At 55.3% G+C, this 23,218-nt stretch overlaps 5 protein-coding genes across 5 annotated transcripts; 2 read left to right on the forward strand and 3 right to left on the reverse strand.

Moving 5' to 3' along the window:
- Positions 1–675: 675 nt before the first annotated feature.
- DICSQDRAFT_131743 (uncharacterized protein) lies at positions 676–6,233 on the reverse strand. The gene is made up of 10 exons (XM_007360729.1): positions 6,120–6,233; positions 2,575–6,062; positions 2,413–2,521; positions 2,229–2,346; positions 2,047–2,171; positions 1,777–1,994; positions 1,501–1,718; positions 1,318–1,440; positions 1,059–1,264; positions 676–987 (listed from the first exon to the last, which is right to left on the reverse strand). The coding sequence occupies exons 2-10, from the start codon at positions 6,037–6,039 to the stop codon at positions 950–952; spliced, it is 4,620 nt and encodes a 1,539-aa protein (XP_007360791.1). The 5' UTR covers positions 6,040–6,062; positions 6,120–6,233; the 3' UTR covers positions 676–949.
- Positions 6,234–6,603: 370 nt separating this feature from the next.
- On the forward strand, positions 6,604–11,102 carry DICSQDRAFT_47095 (dynactin; the record flags this gene model as incomplete). Its single annotated transcript, XM_007359814.1, has 14 exons — positions 6,604–6,862; positions 6,927–7,790; positions 7,847–7,943; positions 7,996–8,087; positions 8,143–8,279; positions 8,336–8,447; positions 8,504–8,621; positions 8,674–8,869; positions 8,929–9,102; positions 9,172–9,541; positions 9,594–9,814; positions 9,872–10,100; positions 10,157–10,599; positions 10,653–11,102. The coding sequence occupies 14 exons, from the start codon at positions 6,604–6,606 to the stop codon at positions 11,100–11,102; spliced, it is 3,762 nt and encodes a 1,253-aa protein (XP_007359876.1).
- Positions 11,103–11,281: 179 nt separating this feature from the next.
- Positions 11,282–12,242, reverse strand: DICSQDRAFT_177031 (uncharacterized protein). The gene is made up of 4 exons (XM_007360730.1): positions 12,006–12,242; positions 11,891–11,947; positions 11,772–11,819; positions 11,282–11,714 (listed from the first exon to the last, which is right to left on the reverse strand). Exons 1-4 carry the CDS (start codon positions 12,090–12,092, stop codon positions 11,439–11,441), a joined length of 468 nt encoding a protein of 155 aa, XP_007360792.1. The 5' UTR covers positions 12,093–12,242; the 3' UTR covers positions 11,282–11,438.
- Positions 12,243–12,401: 159 nt separating this feature from the next.
- Positions 12,402–18,686, reverse strand: DICSQDRAFT_96814 (P-loop containing nucleoside triphosphate hydrolase protein). Its single transcript, XM_007360731.1, has 21 exons — positions 18,420–18,686; positions 18,260–18,346; positions 17,800–18,195; positions 17,635–17,734; positions 17,536–17,575; positions 17,370–17,486; positions 16,896–17,313; positions 16,560–16,843; positions 16,163–16,494; positions 16,089–16,105; positions 15,939–16,031; positions 14,732–15,883; positions 14,469–14,678; positions 14,279–14,401; positions 14,147–14,222; positions 14,055–14,092; positions 13,541–13,997; positions 13,184–13,489; positions 13,011–13,130; positions 12,889–12,951; positions 12,402–12,833 (listed from the first exon to the last, which is right to left on the reverse strand). Exons 1-21 carry the CDS (start codon positions 18,492–18,494, stop codon positions 12,502–12,504), a joined length of 4,836 nt encoding a protein of 1,611 aa, XP_007360793.1. The 5' UTR covers positions 18,495–18,686; the 3' UTR covers positions 12,402–12,501.
- Positions 18,687–20,996: 2,310 nt separating this feature from the next.
- On the forward strand, positions 20,997–21,476 carry DICSQDRAFT_19088 (uncharacterized protein; the record flags this gene model as incomplete). Its single annotated transcript, XM_007359684.1, has 1 exon — positions 20,997–21,476. A coding segment is annotated over one exon (480 nt), but the record flags the coding sequence as incomplete, so codon positions are not given.
- Positions 21,477–23,218: the final 1,742 nt, after the last annotated feature.

The following is a 23,218-nucleotide window of genomic DNA, read 5'->3' on the forward strand; positions in this document are numbered from 1 at the left end:
ACTAGAGCGCATTGAGCGACGGAGCATGTGAGCCTACCGTGAACAGGCACATGGAGCTGCGTCAGTGAGTAGGGGTGCTCAATTCTTGTCGGTCGCTCAGTTGCTCGCGCGCCTATTGGGCGCCTGCCTAGTTGCATTCAAGGTCAGCTCAAGCGCCTGCAGCACAGCGAGCAGAGATACGCAGGCAGCAGGTGCAACATGATCGCATGATGCCCCCGAGCTGGGACTAGAGAGCGACGCGAGGATTTGACAATTCAGAAGCTATAAAGTTGCTTGTCTCGAGATATGGAGTCGCCTTACAAGGTTCGAGTCCAGTTGCCATCGAGCCCAGAGCGGCACCCTCAGCTGAACCATATATATATGTCGTGCTGATTTTGTTTCCGACTTGGGCGCATTGTGTACAATAAGACCAGGTCAACGAGTTTATAAGCTCTCCCGACGTCACCATTTACTTGCTGGGCTGGTTTCCCAGGCCTAACAAAGTCAGCATGAGACGATCTTGTCGATCTCTCTGCGCCCGCTGCCTGCGTGTCTCTGCTTGCTGTGCTGCAGACGCTTGAGCTGACCTTGAATGCAACTAGGCAGGCGCCCAATAGGCGCGCGAGCAACTGAGCGACCGACAAGAATTGAGCACCCCTAGTTCTGATGGTTTCCGACGCATGGGAGTACTTGGAACGGATGCTATTTGGAGTACTTATAGAACGCGGGTACAAGAGTATATATTATCTACTTTCGCTAGGGTAAGTACACCGTGTTATGTTATATGAACATGCATGAAACACATTGGATGCAGCTATACTAGGCGCCTAGGGTCAGGGACGATATGAGTTACGGACACATGATGAGTGCATGTGAAGAGACGAAAGGCAAGACTGATGGGATAGCGAAACAAGACGACAGCGAAGTCCCAGTACCAAGGGAAGACATCACGAAACCTTCGAGGACTCTATTAACGTGCTGATGGGAGCTTGCATCCCATGATGCGAACTGAATATCAAGGAGCGCACGTTCAGTAACAGTTCATCAAGTACATAGTGGACAAGGTGCCAAGCACTTACCAGAACCGTCCCAGAAACCGACACCGTACACCATCTCGCGCGGGTGGAACGCAAGGCTACTGGTTCTCGGCGTGAAGGGAGTCGTCGTATCACGCGCGGGAGGTATCGAGAGGTTGATGCTCAGCGAGCCTAGTCCTCTTCTTGTCTCCAAGGATTGGACGTCTGTGCGCTGCGAGCGCGAATTGGCTGTCGTGAGAGACGATGTACTGCGACGCCGTTACGTTAGCGCGATAGTTCAATACGAAAGTTCGTCACGTACGCCGCGAACACTTCGGTCTGCTCGTGAACGTCAAACGCCGAGAGACCATGGGGGAACATATCCCACACTTGCATAGGGGAGTCACCCCCGCGTATGTCCCAGAGCTTAACCTCGCCGTCCAAGCTGCCAGAAAGAGACGGTCAATATCTAAATAGGGTATGCGCCACGACGCTGGTTCCATACCTGCCGGACAGGAACTGTCCTGCCAGCGTCGGATGCCACTTGACGTTCTGGACCCAAGACGTGTGCTGGTGGTAGGATCGCACGACCGCATCGTCCTCCTCCAGCCGTCGGTCGAATAATTTCACCGTCCCATCTGCAAAGCTGGCCAAGAATGTTGACGACGATCCGCTGTCAGAAACGAGCGCCGTGATGGGGCTCTCAGCGTTGGTATCGAGATCCTTGTGGGAGCAGTATCAGGACTTCGGTAGATCCGCGCTTGACGTGGGGAAGACATACCATGACCTGGCTCTCGGTGTGTGCATCCCATACACGAATGATCCGGGAATCTCCGCCCACCAGAAGCGTTCCGCCTGACTGCTTCCAATCCGTGATGACACCGCTTCCACGCTTCACTTGGAGGACCTCATTGAGTCCACGGAACGCGCTGACCATCTGTACTGAACCGCTGCACAGATTGGGATCATAGTTGCGGTACAATCGAATCATGCCGTCCGCTGAGGGGGTTTAGTGAGGTGCTAAACCGAGCGCGAGAGACAGTAGACGAACCTGCACCAGTGAGAATGATTCCTCCCACATCCTGGTTGATGATGTGCAATGAGGTGATACTGGTGCCGCGAGGATTTCCGTTGAAGAATCGATTTAGCCTCTTTCTCTTAATCCAGTCCCAGACTCTGAGTAGGTGCAATTGTCAATCTTGGAGCGCTCCACAACTACAGCACAAGACGCACGTTACCATGTCCGATTCATTGGCGATGACGAGATGAGGATCGAATGCGTGGAAAGCCAAGGTCAGGGGCAAACCGTTGATCTGAATAGTGTTCACGGGCCTGTCCCAGCGGCAGCGTGCTGCGCGAATTAGAAACGCGCTGTATCAGCGGAAGGTGTCAATTTCGCCGGCTGTCAAACACTTACGCGCTTCTCGCGACTGTTTTTCGGTGTCTTCAATCACTTGTTCGTTGCGTTGCTGACGCCAGACCTGGTAGTTGTATTGTACGCTACCCGGTTCGTCCACTTCGGGTTGCTATGCGCCATTTCGTCAGCGAGCGCAACATATGAAACCTGCAAGTTACGTACCCGCATCTGCGGTTCCTTAAAGTACTCGCAGCACCAGTCATAGAATCGGCTCTTCAGCGGAAGGACATCACGAATGCCGACGCCCGTGCCCAGACCCAATATGACGCTCGAGTCCACCGAGAACGTGCTGCCTGAAGGGCTCACGCCTCCGCCGAACCCATCCCTGTGGTGAGGGTGGCCGTGGTGGTGTGAATGATTGGCGACACGACGACGCGCCCGCAGCCGCTCCAAGTCTTCCTCCATCAAAGCTTCCATAACGTCGGACGCTAAGAAGTCCGTTGTTGGCGGAGGAGAATGCGCAGAGCGGGGTGGAGGGGCAAGCCCAAGATAGTTCTCTGAAGGGCTGCCAGGACGTGAATACGGCGATGTGTACTGTGCAAAGTTGAGGTTCGGCGATGGCGGTCTCGAGACGCCTTGAACGATTTCGACGCGCTCTTGAGTGTTGGACTGCGGCTGGGGAGAGGACGAGCGGCTGTCGTCGATGCTGGGGAACGCGATGTTGCCAGCCAAGTTCTTGAGCGCGTTCGCGAACGAGGATGTCCGGCGTAGGGTGCTCGTGACACCACTTGAGATAGTGCTGGTCATCGTCTCGCTCCTTGTGAGCGTAGGCCGGCCAGACAATGCGGACGGCTGCGCGTTGCTCGTTTTCGGGGACCAGTCCGACGGTGTTCGTTCTCGTACACCATTGGTAATGACCTTGCCGTCGGGGGACGTCAACGGTGGGCGATCCAGAGTCGTGCTGTCGAGCTTCGCGAACGGTGACTCCAGCAGCAGCGCCATGATGTAGTCCACGATCGTCTGAGCGTTCGTGGCGACTTCCTGGTAAGGATCAACGGACAGCTCGAGGAGAATGGAGAAGATCGTGAAGAAGGATGAGAGCAGGACACGGTTCTCCGCACGGAAGTCCTCGTCGTCCCCGAAGTTCTCGAGCCATTCGGCGACGGCAATCCCAGCAATGTCGTCGTCCTGGTGGTGGCCCTCGTCGCCTCCTCTCCACTTCCTATCCTCCTCCCAATAGATCCACGCACAGACGATGAAGTAGCCCCGCCACTCCTTAACGAGGCAGCTCACGAGCACGAGCAGCTCCTTCCGCACCATCGGACTGGCATCCTCCTTGATGGCGAGCGCCGCCCCAGTGACGACCGCAACCTCCATCCGGAAGTGTATCCGCTCGTCGAGCTGAAACATTGTCCCGCTCCCACCACCTCCCAGCTTGTTCGGGTCAGAGGAGCCTGAAGCGCCCAGGAACGTACTGAGCGCGTACAACGCCGCAGCGCGTACCTCAGGAGAGTCGTCCGACAGCAGCGCGATGAGTTTGTCCTGCATCCCTCTATCGACGCCCCATACCTTCGTCTCGTTGTTCGCATCCCAGATCTGCGCGATGCACAGCGCGGACCACTGCCGGAGCAAGAAGTCGCCCTCGTCGAGGTGCTCGAAGCACGCGTCGAATACACGCTCGCGCCAGCACGCGTTCTGCCCGTTCGCGTAATCTCGCGCGATCGTCGAGAGGATGAAGGCGCACATCGCCTTGTGCTCCGCGCTGTTTGGGAAGAGGCCTTGCCGGGGGTCGTCCTGCCCCGAGAGCGCGGACGCGAAGTACTTGTACCCCTGGTTGTTGTACAGGTCGACTTGGCAGCTGGGGTCGACGGCAGAGATGCGCGCCCAGATGAAGATGAGGACGGGCTTAAGGTCCTGGCCGGCGGCTTGCAGGAGACGCGCAATGTACGGGAAGATGCCGATGGTGAGGGCGAGGTGGACCGCCCACGGGCCAAGGTCCACAAATTGCGACAACAGGATTAACGCGCGCAGTCGATGAGGTTGAGACAGGAGGACCTGGAGGACGATGGGAAGTTGGTCTGGGGGCTTACGAGGAACAAGGTGGTGATCGCTCTGCTCTAGAGCGTTGCCCGAGTACGGGGTTGTGTTGCTCTGCCCTTCATAACTCTGATCCGTAGGAGTCTGGACAGGTAAAGAAAGGGGGCCGGGCTTGGTGAGCGCCGATCCACCACGAGATATCCAAACCTCGAAAGCGGTCAACTGATCGGTGAAGAACCTACTGGGGATGTACTGGTAGGGCTTCTCTCCGGGTGCGGTCGTCGAGACAGACGGAGTAGGCTGATCGTTCCTCGCAGCATGTCGCCGACTACGTGAACCAAGAGAAACGTCTTTCGCGACTCCGGGCTCCGCGTTCTTTAACAGGTCCGGTAGTTGACGAAGACAGGCGTCTACTGCCAGATCCCAGGATGCCCATAGCGGGTGTGTGTTAGTGGGCGGAAGAGGAGGGTAGGTATGCGGAGTGCAATGGTAGTTCTTCATGATGCGCTCGGCTAGGAGGAAGTTGCGGAACAAGGACGCGATCAGCAGGTCAGAGCGGTAGAGTCGTGTGAACACCTCTCGTGGAAAGGTAGTCCAGGCGATGGTATCCGTGATGGCGGTGAATATCCAGTTCAGCTCCCCTAGAGGTGTCCGCCGGTCCTTCAGGTCGCCAGGGAGTTGCATGACTTGGTCGGTGGAAATCTCGTTGGGCAGCTGATTCGTGAGAAGGAAGTATCGCAGGGCGATGTCGATAGGGGACGTGAGACAGGACGTGAAGAGATCCGCAGGAAGCTCCGGACACGAGGGTAGCTGTTCGTCGGCTGCGCATGCGGCGAGCTGGATACACTCTGAGAAAGGCGGCATACCTTCAGGATATCCCCCGCCATGTAGCCTCGCATCGTTGTCGCGTTGTTCGGCAAACTTCACGAAGTTGCTGAGTAGATTACCGGCAGCGGAGCAGTCCCAGATGAAGATACACGGCGAGCGTAGCCAATTCTGGATCTCCTGCAAGGCGATTGGGATGTATTGCGTATAGTTCCGGTTGAAGCACCAAAGCTCTCCGCTAGGGGTCGGCTTGGGCACACCGTGACCGTTATAGTGAAAGAGAACCGCGTCCTCCCCCGCGGACTTTCGTAATGTGACGCAAAACCGCTTCAGATCGTCCTTGGAAGGGTCTAGGATGGGCTTATAGGAGATCTTAGGGTTGAGACCTTCGAACTGGTGCTGAAGGTTCTGTCCAATGACCTCTAAAGCCTTATGCGACGGCATGGTATGCGGATCGACCCAGGCTTCGAGCACCGCACAAGGGTTTGTCTTCACGATATCTGGGGGGTCGACATCGATGTTGAGACAGAGCACGAGAGCAGCGTGTGCCGTCTTGATCTTTCCTGGGGCTGCGCGCCATGGAATCATCTTCGGAGTACCCGGTGGGGGAGGCGTAGGATTGCCACATGTGAGATGACGCTTGGCAGACCAATATGGGTGTATAGGAATGGCTTCAGGGAGATCGGTAACGGAGCCATTGTGACGGAGATCGGGGTCAGAGGTACCGTTCATGCCTCTGGTGCCGGTGCGGGAAGAGGATGGATCTGAGTGTGTGCTGGAACGATGGTCGCGTTCGGTGCCAGAGTCGTCTGAGCCTCTGGTCATGCCCGTCGGCCAACCATTGCTACCTAGATGGGACCTGGCGTTTGGAAGTGCGAGAAGGGTTACACGTCTAGTGAACTTACCTTCCGCATGGTGATTCCCGTACATCGCTCCTCAGGGTCTAGATACCCCCGCAAAAACGCTCCCCTTCCTCGCAATGTCTGCAGTACGAGCACGCGGTGACGGCGAAGACAGCGATGAAGGCGAGGAGAGGAGAACGACCTGCGCGTCCAAGGGTGGTCAGAAGGACGTCAGTGCCCCGGATCCTGGTCCGACCTAGCGGTAATCGGACTTTCAACATCGATTACACTCTTCCAGTCTTTGATTGAATGGGGGTAAGTGAAGGTAAGTAAGTAGAGTAATCATTTACAGCCACCTTGCTTCCTGACCCGTCCTGCAGCGAGCCTGCTAAGCTTCAGTACTCCCAGTCCGACACTCACCCTCCTTCGTCCGTATCTTACTGCAGCTCGTCTGCGACGTGGGGTGCCTTGGGGCACTCGGCACTTGACTATCGTCCTATAGCCTTATCTGACGACACGACACATTCGTTGTCGCCCGTTCGCACCGATGCCGCCTGCCGGGAACGAACCTACCCTTGGCGCAATCGTCGAAATTCCTGCTGGACGGGGTGTTGTCAGATTCGCTGGCGCCACTTCATTCTCTGCAGGCAAATGGATAGGGATTGAGCTGGCCGAGCCGAATGGCAAGAACGACGGAACAGTTCAGGGTATCAAGTACTTTACCTGCAAGCCAAACTATGGTGTTTTCGTTCGCCCGAGCCAGGTGAAGGTCATAGCGGCTGCCCCAGAGCCATCACAAGCAGTGAGTATTGTCATGACATGCTGCCCATGCTATATGTTGTAACTCGCTACAGCCTACTGTTGCACGAGCGGTCGGACATCAACGGACGGGCAGTTTGTCGCGCACACCTTCGTCTCGGTCTATCCCCTCGCCTCGAGCCGCCAGTCCTGCCAAACCCTCCTCGTCCGCACTCGGAAATGGCAGCGCCCTCCTCTCCCCTGGAGGCCGCACAGCAGCAGCAGCGCGTCTCGGTTCTCCCACCAAGCCTCGTCCGTCTCTTACGCTACAATCCCGTCCATCTCTAGGCCGTCTGGGATCTCTTCAGCCAGACGTTGCAAGTCCTACCAGGAGTGCCCGTCTACCTGAGTCTCCTGTTCTTGAGCCCGCTCCGAGGATCTTCCCAAAGAGCCATGGCTCCCCCGGACAAGCCTCCCCACAACCTCCGCAACCGTCCTCACTACGACGCGTCTCCTCTCCTGCACACGAAGACCCAGAACCCGAGCCTCTTGAGCCTCCAGAACCACTTGCTCCCAAACTACCCTCACGCCCCACCACTCCCGTCCGAGTGGTTGACGACACCGAGCTGCAAGAGCTCCGGGCGAAAGTCCGGGTGCTCGAAGCGAAACGCGCCGACGATGCGCGCCATGTGCGCGAGCTCGAGACGCGCCTGTCTGAGGCCGAGTCGTTCGTCGCGCTGCGTCCCAAGCTCCAGGCGAAGCTGAATCAGCAACAGACGGAGCTGATTGCGACGAAGCGCGAGCTCGCGGACGCGCAGCAGCTCGCGCAGCTCGCGGAAAGCCGGATCTTGGACACGCAGGAGCAGCTGGAGATGTCGATGTTGGATAAGGAGATGGCGGAGGAGCGAGCGGAGGTGGCAGAGGCGGATCTGGAGGAGCTGAGGGAGAAGTTGGCTATTCTCGAGGTTGAGCTGCAGCATTTGCGCGAGGGCAGAGGTATGTCCGCTCAGTTGTCTGGGCGGGGCAGAGTTATGATATTGATATCTGGTAAGATGGCGAGGAGGGCGGCGGGGAGAGCAACGTCAAGCAGTCTCTGGCGTATATTCAGCTTGAGAAGCAGAACGAACGTCTAAAGGAGGCGTTGGTCAGGTAAGTTCAGTGGTCGACGCACGTTGTTAACTAGTGTTAACATCACACATAGGCTCCGGGATCTCACCCAAGAAACGGAGCTCGAGCAGCGCAGGCGGATCGCTGAGATGGAGAAGGACGTCACGAATCTTGACGAGATCCAAAGTACGTGCTGTCACAAGGGAACCCTCTCCTTTGTATGCTGATTTGAGCATTGCAGCGCAATACGAGGCCACGCTCGGCAAGCTTGCCAACGCTGAAGTTCAGATTGAGGACCTGAAGGCACAGTTGGATGACGCTCTCGGTGCTGAAGATCTCCTCGTCCAACTCACGGAGCGTAATCTGATGCTCGGGGAGGTAAGTAGATTGTCGTAGCCCACTTCTCGACTCGTTCACTGCTTAAATGTGCGTAGAAAATCGAGGAGATGCGTATCACGATCGAGGATCTAGAGGCGCTCAAGGAACTCAACGATGAACTCGAGGAAAACCATATGGAGACCGAGAAGGCCTTGCAGGAAGAGATCGGTCGGTGGTTTCCATTACTATTCGGATACGTTGCTTAACCGTGTGTTTGCTTGCAGACGCAAAGGACGTGCAGATCCATGAGCAATCTCGCAAGATCCAAGGCCTTGAAGAAGCATGCCAGGATCTCGAGGGCACGATCGTCCAATTCCGAGAACTCGTTCTGTCGCTGCAGACGTATGGGCTCCTTCTTAATCCGACTGATCTCACTCTGATGTATTTTGAATAGCGAGCTGGACACGTTGCGTGCGGAGACTCAGACGGCGCAGCACGAGTCTGCGACCGCTGCCTCCCAGACTGCCGCGATGATGTCTCTCAATCTAAAGCTTCAATCCTCGGCCTCCAAGAATCAAGCCCGCCACATCGACCTCGAGGTCAAGAAGATTGAGGCTCGCGAAGCTCGGGAACTCCTGAATATTGTCCAGGTGGGTTCAGCGGTTGTTTTATGTGCTCTGGAACAGAATCTTGATGCAGCGCGAGATAGCCTTACTTGCCACAGATCTACGTCGAATCAGACATGGATGCTACGAACTGTTACATGTTCTTCCAGCGCTTGGCCGCTAAGGTCGACCTGATCAACGCAGTTGTTGCCCAAACGCACAACCTCCCTGAAGCTCTGAACGGCCCGGTCTCAGATGTTCTTGTCGGTATTTGTGAGGTACGGATCGCACCATCTCGTCGCAAAGTCTATTGATTTGTCATTTGTCCAATGCTGATTCTTGTATAGATGCGCGGACGTCTGTCCAGTCTGTCGACGACATGCAAACGGTTCGCCGCCATCCTCCGGAAATGCGATGTTGAGACGTTTCTCAACGTCGGCCGCATGTATCCCGACCTCGCACCCATGGAGAAGCGGATCGACATGCACGTCGACCTCCTCCGCCGCGAGGAGTTCCGTGAGCTCGAGTGTGTCAGCGACGCGGTCAAGATGCAGTCGCAGTTTGACCACCTGTCCGAGACGTACTTCAGCAACTTCGAGTATGACCTTGGAGAGCGCGAGCTGGGATATGCTCTGGCGTTTGACCACGACCTGGAGATGTTCGCCGCGTCCGTTGGTCTCATCAAGACCTCCGTTGCTGCCATTCTCAAGGATAACGGTATGTATCTCGTTAAGGTGACTTGACTTCGTACTGAATGTCAACGTTATAGACGTTGCCCTTGACTTTGGAGGCATGGACGCGCAGGCTGAATTCTTCGAGCCCCTACAGAAGGCCCTTGACCAGTGCAGAAGCGCCAAGGTCCTCTCGAAGAAGCTCATCAAGCGGGTGGAGGACCTCACACAAGATTCTATGGCCCTCAAGGCGCACCTGGTGCCTCAGCTCCAGAACCTCAACAACACGGTCCCTGAGCTTGTCAACTTCGGTATTTCCGTAAGTGAAGCTGTTTGCGATGCGTGATCTAAAGCAGACTTACGATGGCAATTGCAGTTGGCTCAACTCGTCATGCCACATATCAGCGACGTCCGTGCCGTGAAGTCCGCGTTCCAGCTCTCAACTGTAGTCTCCTACGTCAAGCAAAGCGCTGCTTCTACCGTTGGCAAGGCGGGCAACGAGGAATCAGCCTCGTGGGACTCCGTCTGCGAGTTCCTCGCCCAAGTCATCCAGGAGGCTAACAGGATCGTTCCGATGTCTCTGGAGGCGGAGAATACTTTGAAGAGTGAGTCGGACCTGACGATGACTGCTGTTGACGTGGTAATGACTCCTGTAATCCAGTCACTGGGACTGCGCCATGGATCCTCCGCATCGACGACATCAAAGCGGCCACAGCGGTCAACGTCGAGGCCGAGCGCAAGGTCGCGCAGCTCAACGACGAGATGCAGGCGCTTGCGCGGACGATTAGGATGAAGGACCAGCAAATCCAAGAGACTGGTGTCAAGATCGAGCTCATGGAACGCCGCATGGAGACGGTTAAGAAGCAGGCGGACACGATCACAGACCTCGAGAACGAGCTCGCGAAGGCGCGGAAGCAAGAGCGCGCGTACGAGGAGGCGATGGAACAGCTCCAGGCGGACCTCGACGCGCTTGAGCAGGACAATGCGAAGCTCAAAGCACTTGCGAACAATCCTGAGCGCCAAGCATCGACTACGACGCAGGTCGTGGAGGCAGAGACCGTCCCAACGGAGGGCAATTTTGAGACGTCGTATCTGCTCGAGCAGGTGAGTAGTCTGCAGCTGAACAAACTGAACGCTCTGCTAAGTGTCTCTTCCAGATCGATTCTCTCCGTGGCACCGTTCGGTTCTTGCGTCAAGAGAACTTCTTCCTCAAAGGTCAAGACCTTCTCAAGGAGATCGAGACCTTACCCGAGCTCCCTGCACCCATACCTCGCGAGCCAACACCCGAGCTCGTTCCCTCAACACTCTCAGACTCAGACTCGGATTCCGATGACGAGCCTCGGCAACCGCCCACACTCCGCTCGCTCGCTGTGGAGTCTAAACTCTTATACCGCGAGGTCATCAAGTACACATCTTCGCCGCGCCTCGTCGACCTCTCCGTGCTCAAGGCAAACCGTGTCAACGGGCAGCCTACGACGAAGGCGTGGCTACCGCGGAAGAAGACGCCAGCATACCAGCTGTTCGAGCGGAAGATGCAGGGCGAGCGGTTAGGTAAGCGGCTGAAGGGCCTGCTGGAGCTGACGAACCATATCGCGGATGCGGATTGAGGAGTATGTATGTGTTTCCAATATTGCTATGACGCCGTTTGGATATTCTAGGAGTCTGTTATTGCTATACCCTCATGTCACCCTAGACACATTGCATCTGCACGCACGTTTCCAGCCTCGCTGAAGGCATCGATGTATGGCTTCCTGACTGATCGTTCCTAGTTCGGTGGGTATACAGTGGACAACAAAGATCGGAATTACAGACAACAGACAGTTTGGATACTACTACAGGAAAAGGAGCAACAACGTTAATGTTGATAAGGGATCGATAAACATACCGGATCTGCGGTTGAGCCTTCAAGTAAGGGCGCAAGGAGTAATTCGTGCATAGTGAACTCAGATCTCCTCTTCGTCTTCGTCTTCGTCTTCGTCCGCCTCCGCCTCTTCCTCTGCCGCTGCATTGTCTGCAGCGTGCCGTGCCCGCTTGGCCACACCCTCCTCCGCCTCTTGGAACTCGCCATAGTCGCCTGAGATCTTGTCCACATCCTCATCCTCCTCCCGGCTCCGCTTAGTGCCGGCGACAGACGACGCTTCGCTCTGCAGAGTCTGTTCTGGGGCGTCCTCGAAGTCGTCATCCTCATCTTCTTCCTCCTCGTCAGCGTCCGCGCCCGCCTGTGGATAGAGACGCATGAGACGGCGATAGCACCATCGCATCTAGCGAAGACGCACCTCGCCACCAATAAGCAGAGCCGTCAGATTAGATCGCGGCTGCGCACCCTTCGTGTGGGAGGAAGTGCAGGCAGATTAGCACAAGTTTGACCCGGAACCGGTCTGGGATGTATGTATACCTCTGCCTCTACGCCTTCCTCGCCTTCGTCCTCCTCGCCAGATGCTTCTTCTTCATCCTGCTCGCAAGGACGGTCAACTGTGAGCCTCTTACGGCAGGGCTGTGTGAGCATGTACCTCGATGTCCTCATAGTCGTCACTCTCTTCCCCTTCCTCTTCGTTGTACTCGGGTTGTTCCACCGGCTCGGCAGGGTTCTTGGCCATGTTCGACGTCGTGATACGGCGCGGAGTGTAAACTCAAGTGGAGTGCTTGAGATGCCGTCTAGGCAGAGGCGGTCGGAGTCGGATGGGAAGGGTGGATGTGCTGTCACTGAACGGCTGGAGGTGGCTTGGGGAGGAAAGTCGGCGAACGTTTGTGGGCAGGGTTGGTGGGTCCCAAGGGCGCGATGCGACGCATATAGCTGCTTGCATAAGACTCCCACTCAACTCAGCCCCCAGCGGAGGTTATCTGTCTCTTTCTGGATGATCTCCGCTCGCTGAGTCTCAGCTTGCGTCTTGTCTCTCGCTATGAGACTCTATCCGTTCTATATAGCATTAATAATCTACGAGAGATATGAGCAATCCATCCATGGACACAGAAACAAAGTGTCCGTGCGTGTCGTAACCATAAACGTTAACACATCCTCCACCGCCGCCTCTTCTTGTCTGTATCCTCCTCCAGTACATTGTTCTCCCTGATCACTTTCAGGAACACGCTCTCTAGCCCTGCCCTCTCCACAGTATACTCCGCAAACCCGCCACCAGAGAGAACCGCAAACAGCTGTGCAAGAGACATACCACCACCTATAGGCACCTCGAAGCGCGTCGCGACATCGTCTGCCATACGCGCGCCAGGTATACGAGACATGGCCTCCTGCGCGTGCACCACCTCTTCTCGAGTGCGGCAAGAGAAGTGGACTTCGTAGGTGGCGTAGCGCTCTACGAGCGAGTCCGTCGTTCCGACCGCTGCAAACGGAGGTTCGTTGGTCGAGATTCCATGATATATTGACGGACATCTCACCTAGCATCTTCTTGGCCAGAATCCCGACCTTGTTTGCCAGTGCGGACGCTTCCTCCATCGAGTCTGAGCAAGGCAAGCCACGATGAGCAAGAGACAGTGCGAGAAAAGCTGTCGGCACTAACGTGTAGTGATCACGATTGCCTTTCCGACTGCCACATTTCGCAAGGTTCCCCACATGTCTCGCTTCATCTTTGCGTCGATGCCGGTCGAGAACTCATCGATGAGGATCACAGAAGGATTGCCTATATACTACAATCAGTGTCAAGGTTTAATCACTGAACTGCGACACACGCACCGATAAGGGCAATGGCCAAGGAGAGCTTCCGCTGGTTTCCACCAGATAACTTGCTCGCCAGCCGATCTGCATAGATGTGCAGCGACGTCGCACGCATCAAGTTCTCGACATTGCACTTCAGCTCCTCTCCGCGGTACAAGCCCTTCAGCCGTCCATAGATCAGCAAATGTTCGCGGACCGTTAGCTGCGAGTCGATCGCCGTGAACTGAGGGCAGACGCCAAGGGAGAGTCGTGCGGATCTTGGATGGTGGATCATAGAGACGCCGTTGATCAGGACGTCACCCTCGTCCGGAACGACATCTCCACCTGCTCAAGGAATCAGCAGGTGGCGGACAGCCTTAGAAGAGATACACATACGTATGATATTGAAGGTCGTCGTCTTTCCCGCTCCGTTGGGTCCGAGCAGTGCGAAAATGGTGTCCCGAGACACACCAAAGCTGACATTGTCCACAACGCGGTTTGTAACGTTGCCGAACGCCTTCACGACGCTCATGACGCGGAGCGCATCGTTCGACTCCGTCACCTTCGCAGCTTCGTCATCAACATCCTTGATATCCGCCTTCTCCTCTTCCGATGTTGCGACAGCTGCCCCTGAGCCGACGATGGGCTGCTTGCGAAACTGAGAGAGCTTGAGAACAACGACGGAGCCGGAGTCAACCCAGACGAGGATGCCAAACAGAACGAAAGCGTAAAGGAACAGATACAGGATCGGGCCCCCATACCGCGAAATGTCGCCAAGGGAGGAAGAGGTAACCGGGGAGGTACCATCGCAAAGCAAAGAGAAGAGATTGACGGACACGAAGGAGGCTCGAAGCTATGAGTCCCATATGAGCGTCATATTAGTAGCAAGTCCTGGTACACTGTGACTCACGGGACTGGCAACAGGAGATAAGACCGACATGGTGTAGTCTGCAGGCGGCAGTTAGCGAAAATACATCGTAGCAAGCCGAGGTGGATACTTACGAATAATTGTGAGATCGGTCCCTGCATCAGACGTCTTCGCGTACGTGAGGGTGAGCAGATACCCTGCGAGGTACAGCTGCGAAAGGATGAGGAAGGAAGGAGCCGGGATACGGCTGACAAGTGTGCACGTACCACGAACATGATGACCTGGTAGCCAGCCGAGAGCGCAAACGCCGCGAGAGGCGACGCGACCGCGAGCGATACGCAGTATGAGAACAATGCACCTACAATGCCGTACAACACTAGCACGACCCACTGTGAATGTGAATTTCATGCGAGCGTCAGTCATGCCAGGAGATGCCTGCAAGTATACATTACGCACGAAGAACCCGAGACCATGGAACTGATTGGAGACCGCCGCGAAAATGATGACAATGAGCGTGGCGGCTACCACGCCAAAGATAGAGTCGAAGAGCAAGTGTCCAAGCCACAGTCCGACGGGGTCCGACAGCCCATTGGAGAGCTGCATGGCCTGTACCGCCGAGCGCCGCTCCTTCGCGACGTAGAGCGAGAAGAATGCTGGGTAGACGGCCTGTTCCATATTCCACTCAGTACACGTAGCTGAAGAAGCGGAAAGAGACTTACCATCGCCGCGCCGAAGAAAGCAACCCATTTCAGCGCAACAAGCGTCCCCGCCGCGATGCCAGGGAACGCCTGGTAGTTAGCCTGGATGATGTTAGGCACAGGGGGCGTATGTCCAGTGAAATTCAACGCCGTGTTGAACAATAAATTGGACACCAAGTTAAGCATGACCAGGCCCGTCAAGCCAGGTGGGGTCGCCTCCCATGCAAACAAGGCTTGCCCAGACTGCTGGTCGACCGAGACACCACCGAACGAGAAGTTCTGGAAGTTCTGGGTGATGGTGCTAACGAAAGTTGCGTTGTCAGGAATGTTCTGCGTGAGCAACATCTGCGTCGAGTTGCCCAAGGTCGAGATGATACCAGGTGGAGACTCGAGCACGGGAGATCCAGTAGCTGCTTCGGTAACGAAGCCTAGCGGGGAGGTGGGGAGGTATAGAGGCGTCTGAGGGACTGTGCGGAAGTGGGTGACGCAAGACTGATTGGTCCGGTTGGAGAGGAAGAAAGTCGGGATACACGACCCTGCAACGGCGACGAGGACAGCGAGGGTCAGGCTCAGCCAGCTACGGCGCGCGATGAGGGCGCGCTTATGGAAGATAGTCAAGGCCTGGCTGAATGGCGAGCGGCGCCGGCCACTCGTCAGCTCAAGGACCGCTGCGGATTGTGGAGTGGCGGAGGGTTCCGGAGTATGTGCGAGAGACGGGGTGGCGGACGAATCCGCGTTCTCCAACTCACTCTCCTTGTCTTTCTCCTTCAGTCCTGAGCGGGAGGAATCGTGCATCAGACCAAGGAAGATGTCTTCGATGGAGGTTCCCATGACCGAATAGTTTGCCACGCCGTACTGCTCGCGATTGCTCTCCACTAGCTCGAGCACCTTCTGGACGATAGCGGCATCCTTCAGTTTGAGGTGATATGAGACCTCGTTTGGCGAAGACGATGAGGTATAAGCGAGGGGGGCGATGGCATGGATCCGCTCCAAGAGGTCAACTTCCGCAATACGCGGCGCCTTCCCTTTTTCGTCGGGGGAGAATGACACAACCACAGTATAACCTTCGCCGAGGCTTGACTTCAGCGCGACAGGAGTACCGTGAGCAACGAGTTTACCAGGGGCCGCTAGTACGGCAATGGTGTCTGCCAGTAGATCGGCCTCGTCGAGGAACTGCACCATGCATCCCTTTAGCCTCGGAAGTTACAAATACAGCTGGTCTACTTACATGCGTTGTGAAGACCACCGTGCGGTCGTTCCTAACAGAGCTGAGCGTCCGCCACAGAGCTCGGCGGGAGAGCGGATCGACTCCTGACGTGCACTAGACATCCAGAAGCATCAACAGATATACTACCAGATGTGTAATGACAAAATCTACCTCGTCAACCAGAATAACTACGGCATGAAATGGGTCAATCTTTGCGGGTCACGTTCATGGCTAGCTGAACTCACTCTTGGATCCCCCAATCAGCCCAATCGCCAACTGCAGCTTCCTCTTCTGCCCACCGCTCAATGCATCCGCATTATAGTGAATCTTCTTCCCCAGATCACAATCTCTTAACAGCAGCTCGACATCATCGTCGCTGTTGTTGTCCGCGCGTTTGACCGCCTTCCACAAGCGCAGGGTCTGATAGCACGTCAGCTCGGGGAACAACACGTTCTTCTGCGGGACAATCCCGATCGTGCCTCGCGGAGGGCGCTCGACTCCGCCTTCAAATGTCACCGTGCCGCGGGTACGGCCGAGAAGACCGGCCAGAATGGACATCGTCGTGGACTTCCCGGCGCTGGAGGCAGGGCAGCCGTCAATACGTACGTCCAGTAAGCGAGGAGACGCGAGCAAAGAACGAACCCATTCGAGCCCAAGAGGACGTATATGCCGAACTTCGGTATGTCGAGGCTGAGGTCCGACACGGCGATGACGACGTCCTTGTCGCTCTTGAAGAACGACGGCTTGAAGTCCTTGCCAAGGTTACGGATGGAGATCGCGATGTCGGGACCATTAGGCGGCACGCCATCCTGGGCGGCTGTCTTTCTGCGCAAGCGAGACCACCAGGAGCGACTAGACGGGTTGCGGGCGTCGTAAAGCCGGCTTTCCCAAAGCACAGCGAGCCATGGCCAGAGGAAGACGTCGATCTGTATGGGATAGGTGAGTATATGCGCCTCCAATTGGCTCAATGTAACCTACAATGGCAGCAATGATTAGCGGCAGGAGCCTGAGCGAATTATCCGGGTCGGGCTGGATGACATCCGTCGCGAGCTGGTGCACCTCCCAGCCACAGATCGCACGTATAGCGAAGATGTAGAACCCAGGCGGGAAGATGATTGTGAAGATGAATGCCGCGCCTGTGCTCGCATGGCTGAACACGAGCGCGAGGATGGCGAACACGATAGCGAGGAACGTTGATGCAACGGCGGCGAGCTGGGGGCTCTTGCCGAAGGGAGTGGCGACAAAGAACGACCAGCTAGCGAGCGTGAGGCCAAACAGAAGATGGACGACAATTATAAGCCCGACGTTCGTCGCTGTGAAGATACGGAAGTGCCAAATGATGGCGACGATGATCCATGCTGGGAGATATGCGAGGGAGATACTAATATGCCAAGAGCTACGCGCACGTACTGGTGAGCCGCGAGATGACCATGGACACAACGAACAACATACATTATGCGGGCCGAGTCAAGGAGACCCATGACCTTCAGATGCGCAGTCAAGAGATTCGCCCGCTCCCCTCCAAACGATCCCGGTAGTTGATAGGATATACCGACAAAGCATATGAACCTGTGAGCTCATGAGTCGTTGGGTGTACATTCCCACGGCACGTGCTTACAGCGCAAGTACTAGCAACGTCCGCAGTCCCCTAATATAACCTACGGAACGTGTAAGCTGCTGAGTCACGACAAACAGCATGAATGTGGACTTTGCGCACTTAGTCGGATCTCGGTAAATTGCTCGGTATTAGTCTCTTGAGTAAATGGCCACTCCAGTGGCGTCTGAGGAGTTGTACCAGTTTGGAGTTCAATGATAGCCTACACAAAGTTCATAAGCTCGAATTAGAAATAGCAGAGGTGTCTGAGGTGACGAGAGCACTTACGCTATCAACAGCCCATTGGAGCGGCAGAAGCCTCTTCTCATAGTCGCTGGAATGCTTCGTGACGTCGATATGGAATAGCCCGCCATCTCCTCTGAGGGTGTAGTTCAGTGGCAGCGTTCCGTCCGGGCCAGGGAGGGAGTTAAATGCGACGGCGGCAAAGCACTCTGAGAACAGATTGAAGTTCTGGGGACATGCGGAGGGAATGTCGTCGGGAGATTCAAGCTGTCGGACTGCACGCAATTGCTTGCTGGAGAACCCACTTGTCATATGGGATATGATGTCGTGCGCGGAAGGATTGGTTCCCGTGCCATTCGTGCCGTCGGCCCATACCAAGGCAAGCGATCCGTCGAAGACGTCAACAAGGCGGGGAACGGGTATGGATGTGCCAAGGCCGTACTGGAAGTCGGTAACAGCGCTAAGTTAGCGTTCCGATCAAGTGGAACACGGAGGCTGAACTTACGTTGTTAGGTTTGTTGAGGAAGATTTGGGCGACGGCCAAGAAGACACCGTACGCGATGGGCATGATGAAGCATCTTAGTACGTTTAACTGACATACCACGACGTGCCCATTTCCGTCTCAGAACTCGTGTTTCGTATTCGTGCAGGTAGGGCGGACGTACCCAAGGATGCTTGGACATTACGATCCAATTCTTCCAAAACAACGCCCAGAACTGCCGGAAGAAGAGGCCTGCCATCCTGCCGATCTTGATGGCGTGTGTTGAGTGGATATAGATCCTTCAGCACGCCTGAAGAGTAGAATGAATGCCGGAGATGAGACCGTTCAGAATGGCGATGGGTATCCTTAAGTGGCCGAAGAGTTGTAATCAGTCGAACTGCCACGTCCCAGTATACATAGTAGAAGACCCGCAGCACGGCAGACACAGCGTGGACGATGGGAGAATTTGAAAACCGTGGCAGCCACTCGGCCTCGGCGGGAAAGCATGGATATATTTGCACGCAGACGTCGCCCTGTCGTCCATCCTAGACCGGTGGCCGGTATTTGGCGCCCCAACGTGAGCATGGGCGTTTGTCGATGTTTAGGGCGCCCACCGCAAATCGTACTTTCAAGAGGATGCGTCGACTCAGAAGTCTTATTTTATACAGAGGCTCTTTCGCCGTCAAATCAAGGATATCGGGTTGGGGAACATATGAGAACACATCGCAAGCACAACAGCTATACGTCGGCAACAGTCTGGGGCTCAGCGCCTCTGAGCGCTTAGCAGATGCAACATCCTTCTACCTTCAACATGCGATGGCTCGAACGTGTCTCCGTAAGCGTGAACCTCCACGAATCCAAGCTGTTGGATAAATATGTTCGCCATCGAGTCTCTCCACAGCCCCGCATTTCGCATTACGCTCTCACCTTGCTAGCCTCCCACGCAGGTATGCATCTCCAACATCGATGACATGACACCCTCCGACCGGGTCACCTCAAACAGCGCGCAATGTCCAGTGTAGTCGTCTTTTTACTCCTCGAACACGCCGTCTGCAATCTGCCAGCGCGAGTATGGCGCGGCTCCGGATGACGCAGAGACATGAAGATGAGGTAGTCCTCCTAAATTTGCTCATCGATGCCACGTACACGGGCTTCGGAGCGGTGGGCAAGGACTGTCAGACAAGGTAACTTCCCACAGTGCGGAAACGGTCATAGAGGACACTTTCATCTGTGACTAGTATCCTTCAGCTTTGACGCGATGACGTTCCGAGCTGCGACATACTCACCGGGAGAGACGAATCGCGCGATGTCCATGCGCTCTGGAGCTCGATCCAGGCGAGCTTGGAGAATGGCTCGTACACAATTCACTATATGGCTGCGTGAACGTTTGCGAACCTCAAGGTGAGTCCCAGCAGGTGCTCGTGTCTCAAGCTGAGGTATCACGCCGATTTCTCCGGCTTCGCAGCTTCTGCAATGATTGATTGCAAAGGACGGCTGTCCTTGATATCCTACGTGTCACGACAAGAGAACGGTTGATAGAAGCAGGTATGGCGGCTTTGCTGTGCCGCCTACGGATGATGACTAGGACTGCCACATACATAGGTTGGCACAGCTAGGCGAGTCTTCGCCTCTCCATCTTCTTATCATAGGGTTTCGAAGGTCTTCGGCATGAAATCACAGGATTCATACATACGCCAATCCCGCTAGGCCCTAGCAGGAAATCAGTGTCACTTAGTAGTAACCATGCCATTTGGATTCGACGAGTTCGCGCAATCGCTTCACCAGCTTCTCTACGCAGTACTCGGTCGTCAGGGCGTTTAGTGACTCTGCACGTTCCTTCCCCGAATGTATTGAGTCGTTCCCGGCCTTGGTCAACGGCAGACAGTGTTGCGGATGCGATGTCGAGTGAACTGGTGATGAACTGAGCGCAGGTGCGGGGGCGGTGCGCTCAGCTCGGACCTCTCGGAGGGGTATGTGACTCATTCGTCGTCCTCCCGGAAGTTGAGAAGCTGATGTTACACATATCTACCTAAGGCATTGACATTGCAGATGTGCTCGGACCAGAGCGATGTTAGGATCACATGAGCTCAAGTACATTCTGTCAAGCAGGTGCCAGTTGATCCGCCACGGGGCTCATGCAGCTTCATTGTCCTCTCGTAGGATCTGAAGCCATCCGAGATAGAGCCTGCGACAGCCAGGGGATCGCGGATCTTCCCCATCAGCTCCCTCCCAGCATGGATTATTGCATCCTTTCGGCAAAGTGGTCTTGAACCCTAAGTATTGCGGTTGGGTGGTGCCAGTTGACGGCACGCGTTCTAAGCCGGGCATGATTCCACGCGCATGCATTTCGATAGTGGTACAGGGGGGTTGTCGTGACAACACATTGAGTGAGCCGAGTGAGCCCTCGCGCTCCTCGGTCACCTCAAATTGCTCGACGTTGGTGTGGTAATGCTAGCTCATATCCCTCTCCCTCCTCTCTAACTCGTCGAGCTGGACGCTCCTTATGTAAGTCCTCAAGATCTTGGCTATTCTGGATGTGTCTCTCACATACCTGTTGCAGACTCGGAGTTTAAGGACAGTGTTCCATCTAGGCGATGTGGAGATCGATCCTGCTGAAATGTTCTATCTTATTAAGTACGTGGCTACGCTTCCCACTTCCTCATCGCTAATACAAAGGTGATCAGGGCTGAAGACATTGTTCGTGACCGATATCCAACTCCTTTTCCTTGTCCTTTTCACACCTGTGGCTGTCGTGTCCTTCAACTTCACCGTCGATGATACGTTTGGTAACAATGCGCACACCGTGATACCAGCGTATCTCCCAAACAACGGCACCTGGCACGTCGGGTCGCCCACCGAACAATGCAATGGGTGCATAGTTCAACCCTCCGAACTCGACATCAGCCAAATTATGAACCAAACCTGGCATCACGCGACTTTCTTCGATGGCGCCCCTATACAAATGGAGGTCACCTTTCCTGGTACGGCGGTCTACGTCTACAACATCCTGCCAAATACACTCCCCGGAGGAGTGAGCTCTCACACCAACCTCTTGTTTTCGATTGATGGCGAAACCGTCGGTCAGTTCTCCCATGTCTCGGACTCAAGCGCGAAATTCCTTTACAATCAGCTCGTCTACTGGAACGCAAGCCTGTCTAACACCACCCACACGCTTGTCATGAGAGCAGACGTAGGGTCGCTAGTCATCTTCGACTACATGATATACACCATGGTCGACAGCTTGGGCTCGTCAGCATCTCCGAATTCAAGTGCGGCTACTGGCATTGGAGCCTCCCATTCCCCCTCGCATGTCGTGATTGGGGCGATTATTGGGCCAGTGATCGGTGTAGTCGTCATTATTCTTTTGGCTGCTGTTCTAGAGATCTTCATCCTTCGGCGGAAGCGTCGCCGGCTTGATCGTCCTGCAAGCGATTCCTTCTCTCCTATTGACGCCATAAACCCGTCAAAGAATACTTCCTTCGGCAGGCCTGTGACCCTGTTACCGCGCAGCCCAAACGCAGCAAGTGCGTCTCATGATATGCATTCTTATCCTGTTAGACATAGCTGACCTCCGTTCATGCAGCCCAGTTGCCACTGCCCGTCACGTCGAGCCAACTTTCTCAGAGGTCATTCGAAGCGCAGCGCGAAGCGGAGCTCACACGCAGACTTTATACTCTTCAGCGCGAGATGCGATCACTCTCGTACCAGGAGAACATATCCGAGGACGAGTCCAGGCTAAGCTCCTCCGCGGTGCAAGCTTTGCAGGAGGAGATAGCCGCGCTTCGAGGGGTGCTTAGTAGCATGGCGATGAGGGTCGAACACCACCCACCTCCGATATCGGAGTCTCTTCCTCGATACGAGGATGCTCATCTGGGTAAGTTCCCAATTGGCCTCACTCGAGTTGCCTTGCCTACTAGTTGGCATGCTGATGCACATTCATAGTAGCAGACACGTCTCGGGAGCGGACTGCTCTCCCGCCACGGTATGCGAAGTCGCACAGCGGGTGAGTCGTGGGTGGGCGGCTTGCGGTATCCCGCTCCCTTTCGAGCGAGAGAAGTTCAGCTTCTGTCAGGGAGGTCCTGGTGACTAGCAAGACACCGAGACTCTAGCGAAGGAAGGGACATGCACGGACTCTGAATGGGCTACAATGTGTTTCGTCCAAGAACTTATCTGTAGGTAACCTCACACAATTTGCTGATGCAGCATGCATCTGTATGATGAATATCTAAATATTCAATATCCATGCTAAACGGATACGGGAGCGCACCGCGACTAGCAGACAATTCGCCACATTCACATTCACATTCACAGCAGGGTCCGAAAATGATACCGCTGCGATAGAGCGCGCATGTGAACGCCCGTCGACACGTCTGCTATGCGGTCCTCTGTGGCCACATACCCCACTTATGAATTATAGCATCCATCTCATCGTCAAATGGGCAATGCAATCCTAGGAAGTCACATCACTCCTTCCATCAACGGGGTGGAAGATCCTGGGAGCCCAGCGCTCATTCTTCATGCTCCGAACTGTCTACCGCATCCGCCAGCCCCTGTCCCTCGCCACCGCTCAACGCCCATAACCTCAGCCGCTGCGATCTTTCACTGCGTGTTCCCTAATCGCTCAAAATGACGTTCCTTGACAGCCACTAGCTGTCATATAAAGCGCCGCGTGTCTGGTCACCAGATTTCTTTACTTGACCTTCTTCGATTCTTGGATAGCTTCCTTGTGGCCTCTTGCGACAATCTAGCTCAGTGCTACTTTTTATCCTCTTGCTCTATGCTCACAATGTACGCTAAGGCTATCCGTCTCATCTTGCTGCCCATTCTTGTTGTGACCGCACTGCCCACTGGCCGCGATGGTACTACATCCCCGTCTACCGACATCAACTAGTGTGGAGTAACTGATGCTCTGACTTATCAAGACGTCGACGATCGATCCTTGCATGTTGAACAAGTGGCTTCAAATTGTGAGTAGCCGATTCC

Source organism: Dichomitus squalens, assembly GCF_000275845.1.
Source record: "Dichomitus squalens LYAD-421 SS1 unplaced genomic scaffold DICSQscaffold_1, whole genome shotgun sequence".
In the NCBI taxonomy this organism is placed as follows: domain Eukaryota; kingdom Fungi; phylum Basidiomycota; class Agaricomycetes; order Polyporales; family Polyporaceae; genus Dichomitus; species Dichomitus squalens.

What these genes read in the sequence shown, in the direction of transcription:
- DICSQDRAFT_131743 (XM_007360729.1), bottom strand. Translation starts at nt 6,039, where the DNA reads ATGACCAGAGGCTCAGACGACTCTGGCACCGAACGCGACCATCGTTCC. An exon ending in TTAAGGAACCGCAGATGCGG is followed by an intron (nt 2,522 to 2,574) that starts GTACGTAACTTG and finishes AATGGCGCATAG; the next exon opens with CAACCCGAAGTGGACGAACC. An exon ending in GGACAGTTCCTGTCCGGCAG is followed by an intron (nt 1,441 to 1,500) that starts GTATGGAACCAG and finishes TCTTTCTGGCAG; the next exon opens with CTTGGACGGCGAGGTTAAGC.
- DICSQDRAFT_177031 (XM_007360730.1), bottom strand. Translation starts at nt 12,092, where the DNA reads ATGGCCAAGAACCCTGCCGAGCCGGTGGAACAACCCGAGTACAACGAA. An exon ending in ACGACTATGAGGACATCGAG is followed by an intron (nt 11,948 to 12,005) that starts GTACATGCTCAC and finishes CCTTGCGAGCAG; the next exon opens with GATGAAGAAGAAGCATCTGG. An exon ending in CTCTGCTTATTGGTGGCGAG is followed by an intron (nt 11,715 to 11,771) that starts GTGCGTCTTCGC and finishes CTCTATCCACAG; the next exon opens with GCGGGCGCGGACGCTGACGA.
- DICSQDRAFT_96814 (XM_007360731.1), bottom strand. Translation starts at nt 18,494, where the DNA reads ATGGCAGGCCTCTTCTTCCGGCAGTTCTGGGCGTTGTTTTGGAAGAAT. An exon ending in ATTTACCGAGATCCGACTAA is followed by an intron (nt 17,576 to 17,634) that starts GTGCGCAAAGTC and finishes CACGTTCCGTAG; the next exon opens with GTTATATTAGGGGACTGCGG. An exon ending in CTTGGCCATTGCCCTTATCG is followed by an intron (nt 13,131 to 13,183) that starts GTGCGTGTGTCG and finishes TGTAGTATATAG; the next exon opens with GCAATCCTTCTGTGATCCTC.